The following is a 23,045-nucleotide window of genomic DNA, read 5'->3' on the forward strand; positions in this document are numbered from 1 at the left end:
AGATATATTTATATAATTTTTTTTCTCTGTATCAACTCGGTGAGGATCCTGGACCCTCCCCCAGTCTCCATCCAAAGAACGCGAGAAGAGGCTGCACGATACCGGACGCAGGTAGCTGGAATGACGAAGAAGAGAAAGACTTCACCGGGGAGGAAAGGTCTATGATCTACTCAATTACCGATGCATGGAAAAAATAGAAGACACATCCCGGGTCTGCAATGTCAGATCAACATCGATCGTAGGGCATCGTGGGGTTCCCATTGGAAGGGGGCGATCGCGCACCTTTTTCCTCTCTGATCTTCACGGTTGAATATTTGAATATTTGCAATAATGGAATTAACAGAATAATAAAAGGAAAATAAAATACACCAGAAAGAAAGAAAAAGAAAAAAGTGCCGTCCCGCGAAGACGCGAACCCGACTGGGTGGACTTAGAACGGAAAGAGATCGTCTATGAAACAACCCTGTTCGGCAGGAACCAGAATCCACAAAATAACAAAAAAGAAAAAGGGACACTCCTCGCAGATCGTGGACTTCTCTCTCTGAGCTCCCATTCTCCACTGGAAGCTTTTCCCCTGACGAGTCTCGATAGTGAGATGGATAGATCATCTTGACCAGGACCCAGACGCTTGGACCAGAGCTCATCTCCACATGGCACCCTCAAGAGACACCAAATCGACACTCGCAATTCGTGATCGGCGGTGACGAGTCGATTATGAGGATCGACCGGAGCTGCAGCCCCGGCAGTAGCGCGGTCTGCTGGTCCAGTTGCTTATTGAACAGCCGCAAGGTTAAAAGAATAGAAATCCGAGAAGATAAAAATGAAAAAAAAAGGAATTGTCCGCTGATCACTCTGTCTCCTCGGTCACATCGCCAAGCCGGTAGATGCTGGATGGGGCTGTTGCTGTGGCCGACGGGGGGACACAAGACTTCCCCGAGTGCTCTCCGAACGGATCCAGCGTCAATAGACGCTGACTCGTTCCGTGGTGGTTCCACCCGAGCATTGGCATTGGGGCCAGTCTTGTGCTCACATTCATCGAGACGAGAGAATGTTGAGAAAGAGAAGCAGACGAGACTGAAGAGTTGGAGATGACGATCCATGGGAGGATGCACACCGACACTCTCATTTCGAGAGCAACTCGCCTATCGTGTGGATGGCTGACTAGACCACGCCCGAATGTGCAAACCGGCTTCCAGAAGCAAACCCGACTGTTGGGAGATCGGCCAGCCGCAGACACCGAAAATGAAGAAATAACAAGAATAAAAAAAAAAAAAGTGAAACCATGTATTGTGTTTACAGGTACAGTATGTTCGAGATGTTCTCTTGCACCACTTCCACGGCCCTTCGGGCCAAATCCCAAGGGATTCAGAAACCGGTGCCTTCATTCCTCGTCGAGTCGGGTCTCGTCAAAGGGTGCACCGAAGTACTCCCTCGAACAAGACCGGACTCGATATTTGCTCTGCCAACGCTCCGTTAAGAACACCTCGTGGGAAACGAGATGCTCCTGCAGTACCCAGAGTGGACTGCATCGCTGGGGGAAAAAGAAGAAAGAAAAAAAAAATCGTGGGATATCATGAAAGTGCAACTACAGGATCAGAAGAAGCCATTCATTGGATAGGAAAGAGGTATCATGTCATGAACTTGAGGCATGCAAAGATGGGGAAACCTGCAAATCAGTATGCACAAGGCCGTCAGCATAAAAAGGCTGCGTCGGAACGGCTATCTGCCCGAATATCATCAATCGTTAAGGTGGAAGAGGGCGGAGACGCTGCTCGCCGTTAGTGTGACGGTTTTCCCGTAGCAAACAAGTCCAGACTGAAAACAAACCTTTCGCCATAGTGATGCCGCCGGATGCTCTCGGCCAGTAGAGTTGAGACGTCGATGACGATCAATTTCTTCGACCGTCGGAGCATCGACGGCGAGATCGGGAATGTGTTGGTCACAACGATATGGTCGATCGACGGACATGCTTCCATCTGGTCCAGCGAGTCCTCACTGAAAAGCCCGTGAGTAGCAATACAGTAGACCTTGCGAGCCCCGCCGCGCTTGACCACCGTCTCGGCTGCCGCAATCCATGATCCGCTCTTGTCAATCATGTCGTCCACGATGAATACAGAGCGGCCGCGGACCTCGCCCACCAGCGTGATCGTCTTCTCGTGGTCGGGCCCCACTACACTGGCCTCGTCATCAGACTCGACTGCGTCAAAAGAGCCACCCAATGCGTGGTCCGGCGGCAATGAAGAGGAGTTGGAAATCATAGAGTTTAACATGGCGTCCGGGACCACTTCGGTGTTTTCCGTGATCGGGCCTGCCTCCGGGGTCGTCCCACCGGACTGGGATTCGGCCGCTTCGGCATAGTCATCATCGACCAGCTGGCCTTGCACTAGACGCCCCGTCACCACATCCTGCACTCGCACGTCCGTATACTCGCGAGCAGCCTCCAGCTCTGACGGACGACGGGCAGCGGGAGGAGTCTCCGGACGCAGGAGAGCCGGTGCGGTGTCTGGTTCAGGCTCCTCTGGGATCGGAGGTGTCGCTTCGGCACTGTGCAGGTGAAGCTCGAAGAGCTGCTGGTCCTTGGGCACGCGCGTGTCGTCTTCGACGGCATCAAAGAACACTGTACTATCGGACATGGTGACCGGAATCTTGCGGCGACGCCGATCGGTAGTGACAATGCCAAAGTTGAGTTTCAGGGTATCGGCGAGCGATGTGACTCGCTTGGTACCGCCGGCATTCTTGCTCACCACCACAGCATCTTTCCAGCTGGACACGTTCATCATGATCCACCGTGCAATGAACGGCTCGGCGAAGAGGTTGTCCACCGGCTTACCAAAGAAGCCTTGCATCTGGGAGGCCTGTGACATATGGAAATCAGATATGTGCATCTATATATATCCACATATAGGGAGCATACGTGCAAATCCATGGTAATGACATGGTCCACACCGGCAATCGAGAGGAGATTGGCCAGCATGCGCGCCGTGATCGCTCCGCGGTGGCTCTTCTTCTTAGACTGGCGCGAATATGGAAAGTATCTCGTGTGGGTCAGCATTCATCGTTGATTGAAATTCAAACAAGACGGGCAGCATACGGCATGACCGCTGGAAGGAATAGTTAGCCTTGATTTCATGGTTCAAGCAAAAGCTGAGAGACCTACCAGTGATCGACTTGGCCGAGCCACCTTTGCATGCCGAAATCATAATCAGAAGCTCCATCACACTGTCATTGATCTTCTCACTGCCACTCTGAACGATGTAGACATCCTGGTTGCGCACCGAGACGCCAATGTTGACGCTAGTCTCGCCGTTGGCGAATTTCCCCAAATCAGCTTTAGCGGGCACAGTGCCCAACCGTTCACAGATAGTCTCTGCGAGACCGGGATGGGAAGTCCCGGAGAAGATCTGGACACCCCGCATTGCTGGAAGACATGAAGGGGAGACGTGGAAGAACTGGAGGAAAAAAGGAACGAAAAAAAGTGTGGAGCCAAAAAAGAAGAAAAAAGGTCGGGAACGGAAGTGCGGCCGAGGGTGGTGTCCCCCGCCGTAGGGCCCTGTCATATCTCATTATCTACGCTTGGCCGATCACAATCCCCTCTCCCCTTGCGAAACATGGCCAAATTCCCCGAGGTTCAGGGGGGAGGTTCGCTGATAGTGGCCTGGCAGGCCAAAAACAAGCAGGTGTTGGTGGTCGGGGGTGGTGAGGTATGTTCTTACGATCTACGACCTGGTAGTAGATCTGACCGGATACATTTCTAGGTGGCGGCTGGGCGAATCCTGCATGCCCTCAATGCCGACGCTCAAGTGACAGTGGTCTGCCCAGCAGGTGGACTGAATGACGAGGTGGCATTCCGGGTAGCTGAGAAGCAGGTCACCCACGTCGATCGCCACTTCGAGCCCCGCGATCTGGACCATGCGGACATGGTGCTGTGTGCCATTGATGATCCCGACGCCTCGACTCAGGTGTGGAAACTCTGCAAGGAGCGGCGCATCCCAGCCAACATTGCCGATGTCCCACCCGAGTGCGACTTTTACTTTGGGAGTGTCCACCGCGATGGGCCGTTACAGGTGATGGTCAGCACCAACGGGAACGGCCCGAAGTTGGCCAGCCTCGTTCGAAAGAAGATCGCCGAGACTCTCCCTGGAAATATGGGAGCGGCGATCGAGAACGTGGGCAAGCTGCGGAAGAAACTGCGTGAGGTGGTCCCCCATCCGGACGAAGGCCCCAAGCGCATGAAATGGTGAGTGTCCGATTTGCATGTCCCCGTATCTGCTATAAAACTAATGATGTTTTACCCTCTAGGATGTCTGGCGTGTGCGAATCATGGAGTTTAGAAGACCTCGTACAGATGACGGAGCAAGACATGGATAGGTTGCTGGCCCACTACGAGTCCGGCCAGATTCCTCCGTTGCAGCAAGTCCGGGCATAAAGGAAATAATCGCAGATGAAAATTAAAAGGAAACAAGAAACGAAATTTTGTCTTATCAATACAGCACCTATGCTTCTAGAAATGAAAAATGCCCCGGTCAAACGGGGAAACCTTGACGGCGAGAAACAAAGCACAATACAAACGCCTGGAAATACACTCAAAGACCGGATATCCAAAAGAGACCAAATCAGTGGCTATCGCGGCGTGGTCCCTTCTGGGAAATAGAGCTGCGCGGGCTGATCGGGGCGTCCAGGGGGTTAGGCGGAGCAACACCCAGACGAATCTCGCCGATCCGTCGCAGGAGGGACTGTAGAGCAACGCGGATCTCCGGGTTGAGATCGCGGCCGAGCAGTTCGACACCAAGCGGATAGAAGGTGTTAATGTGTTTATCAAAGCCCTCTTGTGGGAAATTGGTGTATCCGTCAATGACGTCCACCACCACTGGACGCCAGGCCACTATGTTGCGATGCTGTGTCTCTTCGTCGAGACGGACGAAACTGCGGATGATATCCGCGCAGAGTCTAAACCCGAGTCAGTATTAACATCAATGATCAGCAGGGGGGGGAGTAGCATCAAGAAACATACGGAATGAGCGCAGCCTCGGTCTCAGCGCGACTGCTTTGCCGTTCCTCTCGCTCATCATGGTACATCCGGAAGAGAATATGCACATAAGTAGCAGCACTACCGCTCTCCTGCTTCAGCAGGTTGGGGGCTGCTTCATAAATCCCTGGCGCCAGAGCTGCATGCGTAGTTCCTTGTCTTCGTTGAACTTTTTGGCAAATTGATAGCTCTTCTTGAGCAGCCCCATCAGCCGTAGGAGCTCATGACTCGGGATTTGCGCGTAGACATTATCATTCGAAAAAAGTTCATGGACCGTTTCAATCATAAGCAGCTGCAGGACGCAGTTGGTGATGATGCGGTTGAAGAAGCGACGCCGCGTCACGGTGACGGCCGCGGGCTGTGGTTGTTGGTCTGCTTGCGGCCGGTAGTCTTCCAGTTCGGCGCGCGCCTCGCTCTGCGCAGGGGGAACTCCATCCTCCTGGAGAGATGTCGTACTTTGGGATCCATTTGTGTCCAGTGACTCCGGCACTTCTGCGGCAGGGACAAATTCTGGGGCCGGGGGAACATCCCCATTGGTAGGTTCTGTCGGTTTCGACATCGACGCCGCAGCCGTAAACAGTTCGTACGCCGTGGTCTTGCTGAAGAGCTCAACAAAGGCCCCAACGATCTTGGTCCAATGCTCTTGTTGAAATTTTGTGACATTTTGCAGGATCAACTGTTGCAGACAGTTGCTGCCGATCCGGGCAATTGTGTCGTTTTCTTGACAGATGCACAAAGTGAGAAGCTCCAGGAACCGGCCCAGCATGTATTCCAACGAATCGAAATAGTGTGTGAAAAGTGTGATCATGTTCCGCAGCGCTTGGATCATTGTGGTAGACAGCCAGACCGAAAGATCCTCGTGATTAGGTACTTTGGACATTTCTGATTTGGACTGTAGAACCACAAAGATCGGACAGAGCAGCTGCCGCCAGAGAACATCCCAGAACTCCCGAGGAAATTCGCCACCATGGCGGATCAAAGTGTCGAAGAGGTACGTGAGGGCCCGTGATCGAACCTCGAGGTCATCGCCAGTCATGAGGACGTCCTGGAATGCAATGAGAATTGGATACCAAAATTGTTCTTCCTGTGACTGGCGAGTAAGCTGTTTGGCGAGATTAGTCCCTTCATCCTGGAAGTTCGCTGCTGCGGCGCCACGATGGGACAGGGGACATTCCGGAGTCCGCAGCATTTTAGTAACTGTGGACTTGAGCGTTTCGATGGCCTGCAGGGACTTCTTTTGGAATTTCGAATTCTTCGAGAACTCAGTCAGGCAAACAATCAGATCCGCAAATGCACCCTGAGTGATCACTACTCCGAATCGGGTGTTATAAATCTGGGTGACATGGTCAAAGGCCATGTTCACAATTCCCTCATAAGGCTCGCGCGCTGCAACCGTGAAGACGCCAAACATGGTCTTCCAGCCCGATCGAATGTTGTCGCCACGGGCCTGGATCATCTGAATCAGACATCGGAGGATCATATCCTTGACGGCAGCAGTGGTGCTATTCGCCATGACATGCTCGAAGGGCTTCAAGAAATCCTTTTGGAACTTGAAGCCAGGCAACTCCTCAATCTCCATAAACCTCATTGAAAGTTGACGGAGCGAGTCCAGCGCAAAGAACACTACAGTGGTGTTGGAGTGGCAGCCAACTTGGTTGAAATGCTGACCCAGAACCTCCCAAATCTTGGACCACTCGATGCGAACTCGAGTCATGTTGTAGTAACTGATCTCGACCAGCTTTTGCAGGCTGTATGTTCGCGGCGAATCACTGTGTCCAGAGGACTGAATTTCCTGCCAGCTGACTTCGCTGAGTGCCCGCACAAAGTCGATGATGGCTTCATGCGATAGATTGGCAGTGTTAGTGAAAATGCGGTCCACGCCACGGATCATGTCTGCAGATCGGCTCTCCATGGCGACCTCCGCACGGAAAGCTGTAGGTCCGTTGACCGAGCGTGGACGAGGTCGCCGCGAGCCCTGTATGGACCTACGGGAATTCTCCATCGTGCTAGGAGCTCGGGAGACATCTGGTAAAGAACCCTCGTCCACACCATTGCTTAACAATTGTAGCCGATCCAGCTGGCTGACACAGGTCAGAATTTCCCGCCACGAACCCCGGAGGTGGTTACCCGCGGTGAGCGCAACGTCAAGTAATGCTTTGAGGGCCTCGAAGTTCTTCGCCATCATTTCTCGCACGTTACCCAAATTGGTGAATTTCGCTAGTGCAGTGACAAATGCGACTCGAGGAGTCTCTAGATCGAACGCGCAACTAATCCGGATCGCCACCTTGAGACCTTCCATGCAAAGCCGGATTGTTTCGAGGTTTTGAGTATCTTGCATCGGCGCAGACAGCCCGGACAAGAAAGACATCCAGGTCACATTGAACATCGACCCGACATGTCGGTCCGAGGTCGCGGGGATAAACCGCGAGAGCGCATCCTTAACCGCTGTCTTCCGTTGTGCCCGGATCAGGGAGCGGTACAGTTGTTCGGTCTTGTTTGCCATTTCCTCGGAGGCCTGCGCGTATTTCTCGCCCTGAATGTCACGCCCAACGGTCGCAAACACCTGTCCCGCGCGGGTCGCCAACCCAGTCGGGGTGGAGGTCTGGAGGCCGAGATTCGCCGCGTGCTCTCGCTCGGTATCGAGAACAATCTCGTTGCTAGCGATCTCCTCGTAGATTGACACAAGATACTCGGAAGGCAAGTCTTGATTGTCGTTGATGCCACGGTTGTTCTTGATGAAATCTTCCTTGGTCATCCGAGGCCCTTTCATTTTGGCACTGTGTTGGTCGGTGTTGAGCAAAATCACCGAGTAGGAAAGCACATAAGCGGTGTCGGCATTGGCAAATGCATTGGGATTCTGGGTTGTGTAGCGCTCGGCGAACTTGAGCATGAATCGATCGATCTTTTGGGCTTCCCCAGGCAGTCGGAAGTGCTGTAGGAATCCGCGCAAAGCATCCACGAAGCGCCGCTTGGAAAACTCCATCTTGTCAACAAACGCATGCATGATAGCAATGTTCTCCGGCTCTCCCTCGCCCAGGTATTCGCCCAGCATGGCCTTATCCAGGCGGTCGTGATGCAACAGGAACGTGGCAATGTCTTCCGGTGTATCTGAGCGAATGAAGCCTTCTGAAAGGAAGAGCTTGATGCCACGTTTAGGCTTGAAGTTAAATTGCTGGATAGCATTGGTGAGGGCAATTTTGCGTTGCTTGACCCTTTCAATTTGGTTCGGGTCGTCCTCGGGCAAGGGCGTGGACCGACCCGTACCGCCCTCGACAGCTTCCGGACGCGGGGATATTAACACATTGGTGTCCATAGATTCTCGGGAATTGTCCATGGATTTAGATGGAGGAGCGGGCTGAGCGGGCTGGTCTTCGGGGCGCTGCGAAGCCCAGTTGTCCAAGGACCGGAGCATCTCCACGAGGCATTCTAGAGCCTGATACTTCAGGGTGTATTCCGGTGGGAGGCTGGGGATGGTAGGCTGTGAAGGGGTCATTATGTTGGCAGATGTGAGCGAAGGAGGCAGAGTCCCGCGGTGGTGCCAATCCGACCCAACACTCGACATTTTGATGTGATGTTCCTGGAATTGCTGCTGCTGGCTGGAGCTTGTGACAACTGGCACACTTGCGTATCGTGAAAGTTGTTCGATCACACTGCGATGGTTGGTTAGTAGTGTTTCGGCGATGATCTAGCGACCAGTTTCAACATACTTTTGGAAGATATTCTCGAGTGCCGTCCGATCACAGTCATAGTTGAGATAAATTTCCACCAACGCACGCGGATCACCACCCAGGCGCTCCAGGACTTCCATAAAATACTGCTTTTGGAACGAGGGAGCAGCCCGCTTTTCCAGGATGGCCAGATAGATCTCCTTCAAAAACACTTCCAACTCTTTTTTCATCATGACTCGCATATACTTGAGCATCAGCCAGAAAATCTCACAGCACACCTTGAAGACATGGGGCACGGCGCTGGAGCCGTTTCGACTCAGGCTTAGACAGAGGTGTGGTCGCACAGCCTGGAGGAAGGTCATGGCATCCGTGCTGCTCGAGCTATTCTTGATCGCTGCCAGGGGAGAGGTGAAGGTTGCAGTGTGGTTGTTGATAAGATAATGGACCAGATGCAGTGAGAGTAGCTTCGACCTCATGTTCTGGGATTTGAGGTCTTGCTGTTGTTCGTGGCCAAGAACCTTATGGCTTAGCTTGCAGAGAGCCCGGAACACCAAAAAGGCATCCTTGACATAAATTTCATCCACTTCATCCTCGGCAGAGCCATCTTCTTCTTTATCTTCGGGAATGCCTGACAAAGACCGAGTCGTCGACCGGGAGATCTTCGCGCGAGTAACCATAGTGGGCGCATTGTCATTGACACTGGTCACTTCCTTGGGTGATTCGAAACTCTGCAGAGTGAGTTTCTCTGTGGGCTCTTTGGTGACTGGCTGGTCCGCCACGGACACCGATGCAGCTTCGGATATTTGACCTTGGTCACTCGTTGAGGCATCCAAGTTTGTTGAGAGTTTCTCAACCTCTCGAGCCCGCAGTTCCTTAAGATCCAGCCGCACACGCACACGATCAAACACTGTGCTGACCATCTGAGTGAGTGACCCTTGAGCAATTTGTTGGTTCTGGCTGGATTTGGAGTAGATGAAAATGTTGTAGATCTGACGAACGGCTTTCAGGAGACCCGCTCCATGTACCACGATCTTGTCGTTCAGGACTGCCGCCAGCAAGGACTTGATGATCTGCTGCTGGATTTCATTGGAAGTGGCTTCGTTCTCAAAGCAGTCGCAGATGGCATCAATGGCGCGCTCGATTAAGGGCGGCTGTTCTGGGCTGGCTTCGTTCTCGGTCTCGGCAGAGGGAAAAGCGAAATAGGAGTATGTGATAAGCTTGCCGATGCAGTCCAGCGCGGTCACCTGCAGCGGAATGCTAAAGGACTTGCTCGCCAGGTGCAAGGGACGAAAGATGAGCTCGGGGTCGATTGGCTGCCGATCCGACTGCTTGACGTTGGTCAGGGCCACTTGTACTGCATCATCGAGCTCTTTGCTCCTCCGTGCTTCCCGCGAGGCACCGATCGAGTCGAGGGCGGTCACGATAAAGACCGTGGAGCTAACTGCGCCTGATCGCTGCGTGGTTACCGTGGCCGTCGTAGACCGCGAGTCTGATCGCATCCTGGTCTCGGGAGCATTGTCCTCCTCCGGTACGGGTTCCTGGATCTCGGGGGGCGCATCTGTTTTGGCCGGTGATTCGGTTTCGGGGCTGCGCTCGGTGTCCTTGGGGGGGACCTCTGGAGCTACATCAGACGAAAGCTCTGGCTCTTCCTGGCCTTTTTGATCATCCTGGTCCTTTTGACCCTCCTGATCTCCTGAGCGCTCTTCCTCATTGATTTCTTGCCATTGCGTTTTCTCGGGCAACGTCGGCTTGTCCGCTGTCAAGGTCGGGGGTGATGCATTGGGGGCATCTCCGGGGGTGTCGGGCACCCCCGACATGTGCTTCGGCTCGGAGCCCGGGTCGACGTCCGCCATCTCCGGCGGAACGATCTCACAATAACATCAAACAGAACGTGGGGAAGGGGAGCTGTTTACTGCGCAACAGCAGGATGCGTGTCTTCTCCGGATCGGGACTAGGCGCTGAGTCAGCATCACATGACCCGGAACAGGCCGCTCACCGGGAGCCGTAGGAAATCGGGAGCTCAACAGAAAAGTTCCCAGGCACCTCTTCCTTCCAACCCCCCCCCATCCTTACCCTCCCCTGGCCCTCCACGTTTCCACACCCCCCGTACTCGGGTTAATTTGTTTCTGTCACCTCCACGTCGAGGGCCTCTTATTCTCCATTCCCAATCGCAGCAATTCCTGACACCATGGTCGCCGCTGCTGTCCGGATGCGCACCCCGAGTGCCATGCTCCGAGGCGCCGCCTCTATGCGGCGGCCTCAGGTCTCCTACAAGTTCCAGGAGGTGATGCAGTAGGTGTCATTGACATGGACTGTGGTTATGATTGGATGCTGATGGATTCTTTTTCGCTACGCGCAGATCCCAATTGCCCACCCTCTCCGCTCTCTCCCGCTTCTATGCCTCCAAGTGTACGAGATGAACCCTTAATGACCCGGTCTTGTGGGTCAATGCTGACAGCTTGGGTTCGCAGCTTTCCCTTCGCACACGATTATCAGCATGCCGGCCCTGTCGCCGACGATGTCCGCGGGAAACATTGGCGCGTGGCAGAAGAAGGCCGGTGACGGCCTCCAGCCTGGTGATGTCCTGGTGGAAATTGAGACCGACAAGGCACAGATGGATTTCGAATTCCAGGATGAGGGTGTTCTCGCCAAGGTCCTGAAGGAGACTGGTGAGAAGGACGTCCCCGTGGGCTCGGTAAGAATTCTCCCGACATTCCCCGCGGATATGCGACAAGCGCTAACGGGAGCAGCCCATTGCTGTCCTGGTTGAGGAGGGTGCTGATGTGGCGCCGTTTGAATCTTTTACCCTGGCCGACGCTGGTGGCGACAAGCCTGCCCCTGGCGAGCAGAAGAAGGAGGAGCCTAAGAGCGAGCCGTCGGCCCCGGCGGAGCCCGAGCCCGTCGCGCAGGAGCCTGAGACCTCTGGCGAGAAGCTGCAGCCCAGTTTGGACCGTGAGCCCTCGATCAGCCCCGCAGCCAAGGCCCTGGCCCTGGAGAAGGGTGTGTCGATCAAGACTCTGAAGGGAACTGGCCGCGGTGGTCAGATCACTAAGGAGGATGTGGAGAAGTTCAAGCCCAGCGGCGCCGCCACGGCGGCCGGTCCGACCTATGAGGACATCCCCCTGACCTCGATGCGCAAGACCATCGCCAACCGTCTCAAGCAGTCGATGCACGAGAACCCGCACTACTTTGTGTGTACTACGCTGTCGGTGACTAAGCTCCTGAAGTTGCGCCAGGCCCTGAACGCGTCGGCTGAGGGCAAGTACAAGCTGTCTGTGAATGACTTCCTGATCAAGGCTTGCGCTGCGGCTCTCTTGAAGGTGCCCCAGGTCAACTCCAGCTGGCTCGAGGAGAATGGCCAGACGGTGATCCGCCAGCACAACACTGCTGACATTAGCGTTGCGGTCGCGACCCCTGCTGGCCTGATCACTCCGGTGGTCAAGAACGCGCAGGCGCTGGGTCTGTCGAGCATCTCGAACCAGGTCCGCGACCTGGGCAAGCGTGCGCGTGACAACAAGCTCAAGCCCGAGGAGTACCAGGGCGGCACCTTCACCATCAGCAACATGGGCATGAACGCGGCCGTCGAGCGGTTCACCGCGGTCATCAACCCGCCGCAGGCCGGCATCCTCGCCGTGGGCACCACTCGCAAGGTAGCCATTCCCGTCGAGACTGAGGAGGGCACTGTGACCGAGTGGGACGACCAGATCGTCGTGACTGGCAGCTTCGACCACAAGGTGGTGGACGGTGCCGTTGGTGGCGAATGGATCAAGGAATTGAAGAAGGTGGTCGAGAACCCTCTGGAGCTGCTGCTGTAGAGCCGGCCGAGGGGATCGAGAGTACTGTGTAATCTGTATTAAAACCTTTTCTCCCATTTGTTCATTTTTATCTTAGACCATTGGTCCTGTGTTTGGTTTTTAGCCGCTTTGAATCCATTTCCTTTGTGATTACATCGGTATATACCCGTGGAAATTCAATATAGATCCATGGCTATGTGCTTGACTGCGCCATTTTTTCTGCGCCTGATAGAAATCGATTTATTTATGAGAACCGAGCCGTGAAAGGTTCTATCGATATCAATAAATATTTCTCCCTTGCCAACTCGTTTCTACCTAAAAAAACCTACGATCCTCCACCATTAGGTGTTTTAGCCGCATCCGTAAACGGTACTATGTATCATGGGAACTGATTTGAACTCTCCATGTACTTGCATCCAGGCTTAGCCGAGCCCTTGTCGTTCGAGAGGTGTGCGAGGTGCATGCTAGGAGGGAAGAAAACCTGGTCTAGGTCCTCTACGAATTTTTCTAGATGAAACTATAACCTGTAGTTATGACTCTCACGATCATACTAGACTTGTGTTAACCCACAGTTATTGGGGAAACGAATCAGCTAATGACGATAAAAGTTTGGAGCCTTTATATATCGACTTTCTAACCAGTAGCCTGTTCGTGCTAATTGAAATCCATAGATATCTGTAGGAAGGGAGTATATAGTAACTCTCGAAATTAGCGGCATCTCACAACTAAGGCATCACGCGCAGCTTTTCCCTATCATACTAACTGAATACTCTAGGATAGTTTTCGAAAAGTCGGTTTATTATAATCTATGTATAGACGCTTTCCGTCTAAAGGAAGATATACCACTAGTCACCCAGCACATAGACAGACCATTTGTGTTATTCCAAGGTGGGGATTTTAAGCTATAGGTCTTGAATATTAATTAGCAAGCACCCCCCTTCCAGAATATTAGCATATTGTTTGTATTTTACACCTGTCAAAGATCTCTTGGACTACCAGAGCACTGGTGAATGATGCCTTGTCGATAAGGCAGTCTTAAAAACACCCACGTAGGTTATTTGGCTGAAACTTTAGGAGTGGGATCTATAGTCTATCGAGGTAGGTTATTCTGCATATATTCAACATTCCCACAGCAAAAGCGCCAAGACTAAACAAACTGGCGCACAGGGTGATGCAAGGAAGGAACGAACTTGAGATGGCCTAAAGGTCTTTACTTCTCGGGCTAGATAGGGTTATTTCTACTCTGCATAGTATAGATACACTAGATCTCCCTATTAATACCCACTGTAGCTAACGTATAGATCGAAGATTCTCGTGAGACACCCGTCGACCCGTGGGCATGTCAGGTACGGTTCATGATGTCATCGATCAACCTTGATTTTCCGCTTTAAAACCTTCGCTTCCCCCTCGGTTCAACGTCAACTTTTCCTTGATTTTATTCCCGACTTTTTTTTGGTTGCTTCTTTCCTCTTGAAATAATAACCCCTTTATCACCCTCCATACACAATGTCTTATGCCGACGCTGCCGCCAAGGGTCCGAAACAGTCGCCCGAGCAAGTAAGTGAGCCCACATTTATCCCAACTTCCATCGCTAATCATCCTATACCACCAGGCGTAAGTACTCCAGAGCTTGATTTTCAGCTCGATGACCCCTCGCTCACAACCAGTAGTCGCGCTCCTGATGTGGGCGGCGTTTACAAGGATGAATCAGAGAGCACGGCGTCCTTGATCGACGTCGACTCGCCGCACGTGGCGGCCGTGGACCCCAACTTCCTCAACCAAGAAGTCAAGACTACTACCCAGGCGCAACGGCTTGAGCGTGAAGCCGCCGAGACCGAAAAACAGCACGCGCGCGAGAATAAGAAGGCCAAGGCCCGCAAGACCAAGGGCGGCCTGTGTGCTAACTCGGACAACCCCGTGTTCATTGGGAATGCCCTGGTGGCCACTCTCGTGGGTGCCGGCCTAGGCTTTGGTGCCTACCGTCAGCATGTGCAGGGCAAGCTGTCCTGGGAGCTTGTCGGGTTGTCGGCCGGTGCGGTGGGTGCCTTCGGCGTGGTGGACTACTTCGTCAGCAAGTAGGTTGGAGTTTACCCAACGCGAGAACATCCTGCTAATGTTGAGTCTAGGTGGTTCCTGCAGAACAAGTTCCCCCCGAAATAGAGGCCCGTGGGCCGTTGGCGTCTTGAGTTGTGTTCCCAGATACCATCCCAGCTCTTCGGATATTTTGCATTGTATTTAATCGGCGAGAATGGAGACGTGCTAGTTCTCATGAGTAGCTGCCTCGTAGACTGCGGAGATGAGTCCGTGTAAAGTCCGAATTTTGTACAATGCACTTCATGAGAAGCTCCCAGGCGGTGAGCCGCGTCAGAATCGCTCCAAACGCGACATGTGGCCTCGGGGGCCGCTTTGCGCATCCTTGGCCGTGGGTTTGCCCTCGATCTCTTATTAATTCCACTCCCCGCTAACGCTGTTCTCCACATCCTCTTCCTGGGTTCCTGTGGTGATCACTCCGACAAGATGGTATGTTCTCAGCTGGGAGGCGACAAGAATGACGGCTCACAGCTTTAGAATTCGCTGTTCAACTCCGCCCTGAAGCAATCGTCCGCCATCAGAAGGGACTTGGATACCTTTGCCCAGTCGCCGGGCACCTCCTCGCCGGCATTGCAAGGTGCGCCTGGTTCAAGCCCCGCCATTCTCACCCCTCCTGACGCAGTTCACAGGCCAGATTGCCGCATCCCTGTCTTCATTATCACGCACTGTCGACGACTACTCAGCCCTGTCGAAGAAGGAGCTGATACAAGAGAAGCAAGAAAAGGCATTTGACCGAGTCAAGAACTTCCGCAACGAACTGACGGACTACCGGGCACAATTCGATCGGCTGCGCAAAGAGCGAGAGGAAACAGTACGTGGCATATGGATTTCCCGTTTGAGTGCCCTTCCACTTACAATCGTGTTCTAGCAATCCGTCTCCAACCGCAATGAGCTCCTGGGCCGCCGACCCCACCACGCCGTCACGCCCGAGAACCCGTACGCCCAGTCGGCACTCCCCAATTCGTCGGCCTTTGCGCCCTCCTCGGGCCTGAGCTTTGGTGGCGGGCCCGCCGACTACAACCGCGAATCGCATGCCCTGCGCGAGCAGTCCTTCTTGTCCAGCACCCACAACCAGCTCGATGACTTCCTCGACCGGGGGCGCGCCGTGCTCTCCGATCTCGGGCAGCAGCGTGAAGTGCTCAAGGGCACTCAACGGCGGCTATATAGTGTGGCCAATACACTGGGAGTTAGTGGGGATACAATTCGAATGGTCGAGCGGCGCGCTCGCCAGGACAAGTGGATTTTCTGGGTTGGGGTAGTAGTGTTTTTCTTGTTTTGCTGGGCAGTGCTGCACTTTCTGCGGTGATGCTGTTTGATTCATATATCTTTGTTCTTTGTTGCTTTTTTAACTGCCTTGTGGTCTATACTTTGTATGTTTTTTTAGGGGGTGGTTTTCCATCAGCGCCGGCGTTGGGGGTTCGGGATATAGTTCATTTCCACGTGTCAATCCACCATAGTATGGGAAAAGGAACAGTAAGCATTGTTGAGCCTCAGCTTCAAGTATTGATGGTAGCAAATACTCTGAATATCCTCCCTGTCTATAGTGCCAAGTTGCTGCAAGTTTCTATCGGTGACGGAGTTGTATACTCTATCATATAACCGAGACTATCGTCTCTATCTATCAAAACACCGCTGACCTTCGCTTCGCTGAGGCGGCTTTGAAAGATATAGTAGAGAATAGAATTTAGATTCAAAAGGCTTATTAACTGAATTCTATCCTATTTAGGAGGTTTTATTCTTTATGAAATATATAGATAGCTATTTTACTACTATTAATATTAGTTTGTTAATATTTTTTTCTCTTAAATTAATTCATTTTCTTTATTTTCCGTCTCCTTTTTCCAATGCTTTTTCCAATCCCTTTTTCCATTCCCCTTTCTAAATATATATTTACTATAGTTATTCTCTATATTATATTCGAAAAGTCTAGTGTGAGTGCCCGGTGTCGCACCACCGGGAGCTCGGAAACGGCAGTGGAGCCCGCCCGGCCAATCTCTTCCCCCTTCCTCTTCCCTCCCTCTTCTTCTCCCCTACACCATTTCCATTTGCTGTCGCAGTCATGTTTGCCGCTCGCCAGACCTTCAACCTCTTCCAGAAGCGTGCCTTCTCGGCCTCGGCCAGCCAGGTACGACTCTTGTGGATTCGGTTTACCCTATCACGCTAACCGAGCTTTCTCCAGGCCTCCAAGGTCGCCGTCCTCGGTGCCGCCGGTGGCATTGGCCAGCCCTTGTCGCTGCTGCTGAAGCTCAACCCCCGTGTTTCGGAGCTCGCGCTCTACGACATCCGTGGCGGCCCTGGTATGTGATTTCGGTCGATTAGTCCCTCGATGTTCAAGACATTGACGGGTGTTTTCCAGGTGTCGCGGCCGACCTGAGCCACATCAACGCCAACAGCAACGTCAGCGGTTACAACCCTACCCCCGAGGGTCTGCGTGATGCTCTCAAGGGCTCCGAGATTGTCCTCATCCCGGCCGGTGTTCCCCGCAAGCCCGGAATGACCCGTGACGATCTCTTCAACACCAACGCCTCCATCGTCCGGGACCTCGCCAAGGCTGCCGCCGAGGCTTCGCCCGAGGCCAACGTCCTGGTCATCTCCAACCCGGTACGCCCGCATGATCAATAATCTCTCGTTCGGGATATCAATTCTAATAATTCTCAGGTCAACTCCACCGTCCCCATCGTCTCGGAGGTCTACAAGGCCCGCGGTGTCTACAACCCCAAGCGCCTGTTCGGTGTGACCACCCTGGATGTGGTTCGTGCCTCGCGCTTCATCTCGCAGACCCAGAAGACCGACCCCTCCAAGGAGGTCGTCCCCGTGGTGGGTGGCCACTCGGGTGTGACCATCGTGCCCCTGCTGTCGCAATCGGGCCACCCCTCGATCGCTGGCGAGGCCCGCGACGCCCTGGTCAACCGCATCCAGTTCGGTGGTGACGAGGTCGTCAAGGCCAAGGACGGTGCCGGATCTGCCACCCTCTCCATGGCCATGGCTGGTGCTCGCTTCGCCGAGTCGCTGCTGCGCGCCGCCCAGGGCGAGAAGGGTGTGGTTGAGCCCACCTTCATCGACTCGCCGCTGTACAAGGACCAGGGCGTCGACTTCTTCGCCTCGCGTGTCGAGCTCGGCCCCAACGGTGTCGAGAAGATCCACGAGGTCGGCAAGGTCAACGAGTATGAGGAGAAGCTCCTCGAGGCCTGCCTCGGCGACCTGAAGAAGAACATCCAGAAGGGTGTTGACTTCGTCAAGGCCAACCCTTAGATGGGGGTCTGTTGTATAACACCACTGTTGATTTTATGTGTACCTGTCACCGTGTTTATCGTGGTGGCATGTGTGCCGATCGATATCCATGTCCAATTCATATCGGTCTACTTGGTTTCTTTGTAGTACAAACGTAAGAGCATGTAGTAGAGACCAGCAGTATTTTCCAAGTATGTTCGGCCTCCAGAAATTGTCTAGGGACAATTCTGTTGGTAGTACGAGCGTAGTCTCATGTAAGATATGCCTAGATCCTCGGCATAGCCATCACCGCCAGATCTTCGGCTTGTCGAGCTCGATAGATGCAAGGAAAGAACATCCATACCCGAAAATCAACCAATTTGCATGCTGTTGAAATGGCAGAATCTTTCAACTGCGAAACTAAATCAAAACCCTAAGTGTAGCTCCGCATCGCATCCAAGTACCCCGTTCCACCTCGCAGGTCGTGGTCAAAGGTCTCGGCAACCTCGAGCACGCGTTTGATATGGCTCATTGACAAAGGTGACTTTTCGTTGACGGCCAGTGCCTGGGCAGTGCGCACGGAGTTTTTGATCTGGCGGGGTTAGTCATTGCAGTATAAAATAGATGACACCAGAGAGACAAAGAAGCACGAAATTGCAGCGTAGGATAACTTACCTGCCGGCCATTCAAAATATGTCGCGAGAGCATGTCGTAATCCTCCTCGGAGAATGCGGCAGTGCGTACGCCATCGATGGCGCGCACGCGTTCCAGGAACATCTTCCAAATGCTACGCTTCGCCTTGGCGTTGAGGTCTCCGTAGCGCAGAGCGACGTGGATTCGCGACTGGAAGGCGTCATCAAAGGTCTCGACGCGATTAGTGGTCAGGAACAGGATCCCCTGGTGGTACTCGAGCAGCCTCAAGAAAATCGAGACCAGGGCATTGCGGTGGATGTCGTGGATGGTGCGCTTCTCCAGGAAGATATCGGCCTCGTCCAGCAGTAGCACAGCACCCCAGGCATGGGCAATGTCCAGGATCTTGTTCAGCTCGGCTTCCAGCGTGCGCGAGTCCGTGCCCAGCTCTCCAGCGCTGACCATGTACAGGGGCCGGCGAAGGAGCTCGGCAATGCCTTCAGCCGTCAGCGTCTTGCCTGTTCCTGGAGGCCCATGCAGCACGGCCACTAGACCCTTGCCCTTGCCCTGGATCACATCGTCGATGTTTTCAGCGGCGTGGAAGGTGTGTGACTCAACCAATGCCTTGACAATGGCCTTTTGGTTGTTCGGCAGCACCAGCGAGTCGAAGGCGTCGGCGTTCCACTCGATGTCACTGATTCCCGAGATGGTGAACTCCAGCCAGAGCTTCTCGCTGAACGCGAAACCCAGCACCACGGGGCTGGCCACCAGCAGCTCCTCCTCACTGAATTCGCGCCCCTGGGCGCCAGCCGCGTCGCCGTCGATACGGTCCATCTTCTCCGTCTGGATCTCGTTGCCCAGTTCATCCACCTCGACCTCGACCACACGCGGCGTCCCATCGCACCCCTCGACGACCTTGTAGACGACTTTAGGAGTGTCAGATGAACCGCCGTGCTCCGAGTCTGACGCCGACCCCCCGCAGCAGCACGCATCACTACCCTCGTCCTCAGCATCGCTCATCCCAGCTTCGGACGCTTCCAGCAGGTCGGGGTCTTTGGGACGGACCGTGCTGATCGGATAGTTGGGGTTAATGCGTCGGTGGATGGCCGGATCGATCATCACTCGACCGTTAATGTTGACCTTGACCACGAACGACCGCTTCTTCTTGTAAAAGGCCATGCCCTTGTGGAAGCGGTAGTTCATGCCGCGCAGTGCCACAAACCGCTTGCCGCGCTCGATCAGACGTGCTCGCAGCGCCTCGGCATTGCGGTGGTACTGCAGGGGGTAGCAGGCCAGGCTGGTGATTTTGCGGGCTCCCTTGAACGATTCCACCTCGGCGGACATGGTGCCAAAACCAAAATCTTTGCCATCGTATTCCAGATACCGGCCCTCCACACTGTACCACTGACCCTTCATGAAGGAGGATTCCTTGATGGCATACTCGATCTTGAAGGCCCGTGGTTCGTCCGCATTGCCGTAGGTCGGGGTGTAGGCGATAGTGTTGGGCTTGAACAGCGCCCACAGAAGGTCAAAGGTGATGGTGTTGGCCTCCAGCAAGGGATACAGGGTCTTTTTGGTGTCGGCATAGTCGGTGTCGAGGTACTTGAGGAGGACCTTGAGATGCGCGACTTTGAGGGAGGCATTCTTCCGCGGCTTCTTTTTCTTCTCGGTGCGCGATTGACGCTTCAGCTCCTTCATGTACTGGCGCGTCTCCTCCAGATATAAGAACAGCATGTTGGGGTCGACCACTGCGGGCTCTTGTACCAGACTGACCCCCTTGACCCCATCCATGACTTTGCCCAGTGCATCGCGGAGGTGCTTGCTCTTGATGTCGACCACGGTATCCAGATATTTGTTCTCCCAGTTGAACGTGCGCCGCACCGTGAAGATGTACTGGTCCCATTCGTCTGCGTCGGGATCGTCGACGGTTTCAGTGATTTTGTACTGGTGGATTGTATTGTCCCACACTAGCGATGAAGGTATTAGTATGGGCATAGGCCAGCCACAACACACATTGGTACTCACGCTGGTCCACTCGCTTAAATGCCAGTTTCGATGCGGGCTTTTTCTTCTTGGATCGTTTCTCTCGCCGAGTCTCTCCCAGCAGGTCAGATCCACCCAGCTCGTCCGAGGCCTGGTCGCGCAGCCTTCTGGCGCGTTTTTTGAGCTTAAGCTTCAAGACGAGTTTCCGCAGAGCCTTTTCATCCATCGAGCCCTCATCGTCTAAGCCATCAAAATCCGACTCAGATTCAGTGCTGGAGTCAGTCTCAGAGACGATTTCAGCCGCCTTGCGCGAACGCAACTTCTTCTTCTTCTTCTTCCTCTTTTGCTTATCTTTCAAGGTGCGTCGGGACCGTGCCTTTGCCCGTAGTCGATTGCGCTTGTGCCGGTCCGTTTCCGACTCACTGGCGGTTGACTCTGAGTCTGCCGTGGCCGAGCCAGGTTTGCCTGTAGAGTCCGAAGAAGAGGTCGACTCAGAGGAGCTGTCTGTGGCATCGGGCTTCTTCTTGCCTTTTTTCTTTCTCTTAGAGTCTGCAATATTTTCATGCTTCTTGCACACGGCAACCTTGGGTGTTGTCTCCGTTGCCGCGATTGGGGCCGCAGTATCCTTGACGGGAACCTCTGAAGTACTGGGCTGGGTTGTGCCATTGACATTCTCTGGTGATGGATCAATCTCAAGCTTGGTGTCAGCTGGGTCAGCCGGAGTGGCAGGATCGGGCATGGTGGAGCTCCAAGCTTCACAAGTGGGGGCGTGGGGAGATGAGCTGAAGAGTGATAGCTGGTTGACTGAAGCGAGAGAGACCTGGAAACAGGCGGGAAATAGGAAAATGATAATAAGAGCGAGAGTAGAAGAGGAAGAAAAGAGACAAGAGACAAAAGACAAAAGACAAAGAAAAAGGGTGTCACGGCAGAATAGCTCTGTGGGTGAGACGCCTTTTTCAAGGCGATGCTGCAGTACACAAACCAATCAGTCGGGCCCACGCATGGATGTGCTGGCGATGCTGGGACCGGGGGGTGTTGGGATTTGGCCCAAAATCCTCTTGCATGTCTTCTATGCTCTTCGATGGAGTGTGGGTTCTGTTGATCTCTGCGCCAAAGGGCCAAAGTGAAGCTATGCAGCCACTTGGCCAGCTGGACTAATCAGAATGAGAGAACAAAGGAGGCTCTTCTGAAATGAATACGAGCACAAATGTAGAATTAAAAATCCATCATAAGCTGGCAATTTGGTACTATTGAAGTGTTGATGCCTTGATGGCTGAGCCAAGTCTGTGTTCCTTCATCTTCAGGCCTCCAGGCAGCCACTTCCTGACACTCTCAGGCAGAAGATACTATCTTCAACACACCGCACAGTTGTATAATTACAACAATGGAAGACTCTAAAATACCCGAACCCAGTTTCCCTCTGGATGGCTGTGACCTATCGCGAAGTTCTGATGAAACTCTCACTGCTCTCTTTGATACCGCGCCGACTCTCCATTCCTATGCAGGAACTCACATTGTGCATGTCCCTCGATCATTAATCCTTAATTGTGGGATTACTACACGTCCATATGAGGCCAAGATCTTGAAACTCATCGCCGAGGGGGAGCGAGAGGGATCAACAGCAATCTCAGTGCCCAAGGCTCACCGAGTGTTCAACATCGAAACCGGACACCAGATTTTTTGGTTGTTCATGCCTGATCCTGATGGATTTTATTGAGGGCAAATCACTCGAGAAATGTTGGGGTGACTTGAGTCAAATCCAGCGCAAAGACGTGGTTTCTCAAGTCGCTTCGATAATCACCACTCTACGGTCTTTTCAGCTATCGCAAGAGCAGCACCAGTGACCAGGCCCCATGGGCTGTGAAAACTGTGCAGCCCGTGGTTGCTGGTTTTCCAATATAGGAGCTGGTCCCTTTGATTCGAAAGAGGATTGTGAAGCATGGTTCAACCGCCGACTGGATATTTCCCAGAAATTCCACCAGGCGTCTGAGACTGCTCCACTATTTCATCTTGACAAACTAGTGGTCACTCACTTGGGCATCGCTCTCCGCAAATTGATACTAGGGCCTGATGGCAAAGTCTGGCTGATCGATTGGGGTGACGCTGGGATATATCCAGATGGATTTGAAGTGGCATCGCTCAAACACCGGGGATTCGAATCGCTAGAGTACAGTGATATGCTACTTGAAACGCTTTCTCAAGTACTTCCCAAGCACGAAGAGCTAGAGTAACAGCTGAGGTGTATTGTGTTTGCTTTGACTACTGGACAGTGTCTCAGAAGAAAGAGGCTTGACTTTGGTCAGATCTGATCAGATCTGATATCGTTGAAGATAACAGCCGACCTTGAGTATTCAATTCAAATAACCCCATTCTAGTCTGCGGTTAAAATAGAATCGGAGTGAGTGTATGTGCCTGGCAATGATTTACATAGATTCATTCACAACGCCTTCAATCAAGACGGTATCCTCCAGCTTCATACTAGACCATAAAAATCTCGATCTAGAAGAAAGACATAGACCTCAACAACTCCATTTTCTTAAGAGCAACCCCAGATTGTTCCAGGGAAAGAAAGCATCACCCTTACCCGTCGCCTCTCTCTTAACGTTGCCCGTTCTTTCCCACTTGCCTGCACCAACAACCTCT

The 23,045-nt window shown here is 53.3% G+C and overlaps 8 protein-coding genes across 8 annotated transcripts; 5 read left to right on the forward strand and 3 right to left on the reverse strand.

Annotated features, from left to right (window-relative positions):
• Positions 1-1,737: 1,737 nt before the first annotated feature.
• NUU61_009554 (ribose phosphate diphosphokinase subunit PRS1) lies at positions 1,738-3,416 on the reverse strand (the record flags this gene model as incomplete). The annotated part of the gene is made up of 5 exons (XM_056660079.1): positions 1,738-1,768; positions 1,828-2,855; positions 2,915-3,035; positions 3,092-3,101; positions 3,158-3,416. The coding sequence occupies 5 exons, from the start codon at positions 3,414-3,416 to the stop codon at positions 1,738-1,740; spliced, it is 1,449 nt and encodes a 482-aa protein (XP_056506577.1).
• Positions 3,417-3,548: 132 nt separating this feature from the next.
• On the forward strand, positions 3,549-4,426 carry NUU61_009555 (bifunctional precorrin-2 dehydrogenase/sirohydrochlorin ferrochelatase MET8; the record flags this gene model as incomplete). The annotated part of the gene is made up of 3 exons (XM_056660080.1): positions 3,549-3,701; positions 3,756-4,237; positions 4,300-4,426. Coding segments are annotated over 3 exons (762 nt in total), but the record flags the coding sequence as incomplete, so codon positions are not given.
• Positions 4,427-4,613: 187 nt separating this feature from the next.
• Positions 4,614-10,547, reverse strand: NUU61_009556 (Arf family guanine nucleotide exchange factor SEC7; the record flags this gene model as incomplete). The annotated part of the gene is made up of 4 exons (XM_056660081.1): positions 4,614-4,947; positions 5,012-5,195; positions 5,255-8,676; positions 8,734-10,547. 4 exons carry the CDS (start codon positions 10,545-10,547, stop codon positions 4,614-4,616), a joined length of 5,754 nt encoding a protein of 1,917 aa, XP_056506579.1.
• A 335-nt stretch (positions 10,548-10,882) lies between these two features.
• On the forward strand, positions 10,883-12,509 carry NUU61_009557 (putative pyruvate dehydrogenase complex, dihydrolipoamide acetyltransferase component; the record flags this gene model as incomplete). Its single annotated transcript, XM_056660082.1, has 4 exons — positions 10,883-10,986; positions 11,054-11,103; positions 11,166-11,389; positions 11,445-12,509. 4 exons carry the CDS (start codon positions 10,883-10,885, stop codon positions 12,507-12,509), a joined length of 1,443 nt encoding a protein of 480 aa, XP_056506580.1.
• A 1,485-nt stretch (positions 12,510-13,994) lies between these two features.
• Positions 13,995-14,648, forward strand: NUU61_009558 (uncharacterized protein; the record flags this gene model as incomplete). The annotated part of the gene is made up of 2 exons (XM_056660083.1): positions 13,995-14,563; positions 14,615-14,648. The coding sequence occupies 2 exons, from the start codon at positions 13,995-13,997 to the stop codon at positions 14,646-14,648; spliced, it is 603 nt and encodes a 200-aa protein (XP_056506581.1).
• A 357-nt stretch (positions 14,649-15,005) lies between these two features.
• On the forward strand, positions 15,006-15,885 carry NUU61_009559 (golgi SNAP receptor complex member 2 family protein; the record flags this gene model as incomplete). The annotated part of the gene is made up of 4 exons (XM_056660084.1): positions 15,006-15,008; positions 15,057-15,156; positions 15,209-15,390; positions 15,448-15,885. The coding sequence occupies 4 exons, from the start codon at positions 15,006-15,008 to the stop codon at positions 15,883-15,885; spliced, it is 723 nt and encodes a 240-aa protein (XP_056506582.1).
• A 753-nt stretch (positions 15,886-16,638) lies between these two features.
• Positions 16,639-17,831, forward strand: NUU61_009560 (malate dehydrogenase; the record flags this gene model as incomplete). The annotated part of the gene is made up of 4 exons (XM_056660085.1): positions 16,639-16,704; positions 16,759-16,876; positions 16,936-17,180; positions 17,238-17,831. The coding sequence occupies 4 exons, from the start codon at positions 16,639-16,641 to the stop codon at positions 17,829-17,831; spliced, it is 1,023 nt and encodes a 340-aa protein (XP_056506583.1).
• Positions 17,832-18,222: 391 nt separating this feature from the next.
• On the reverse strand, positions 18,223-21,141 carry NUU61_009561 (ATP-binding protein; the record flags this gene model as incomplete). The annotated part of the gene is made up of 3 exons (XM_056660086.1): positions 18,223-18,381; positions 18,465-20,386; positions 20,445-21,141. 3 exons carry the CDS (start codon positions 21,139-21,141, stop codon positions 18,223-18,225), a joined length of 2,778 nt encoding a protein of 925 aa, XP_056506584.1.
• Positions 21,142-23,045: the final 1,904 nt, after the last annotated feature.

Source organism: Penicillium alfredii (genome assembly GCF_028826965.1).
Source record: "Penicillium alfredii strain IBT 34128 chromosome Unknown utg000012l_segment0_segment0, whole genome shotgun sequence".
Lineage (NCBI taxonomy): Eukaryota > Fungi > Ascomycota > Eurotiomycetes > Eurotiales > Aspergillaceae > Penicillium > Penicillium alfredii.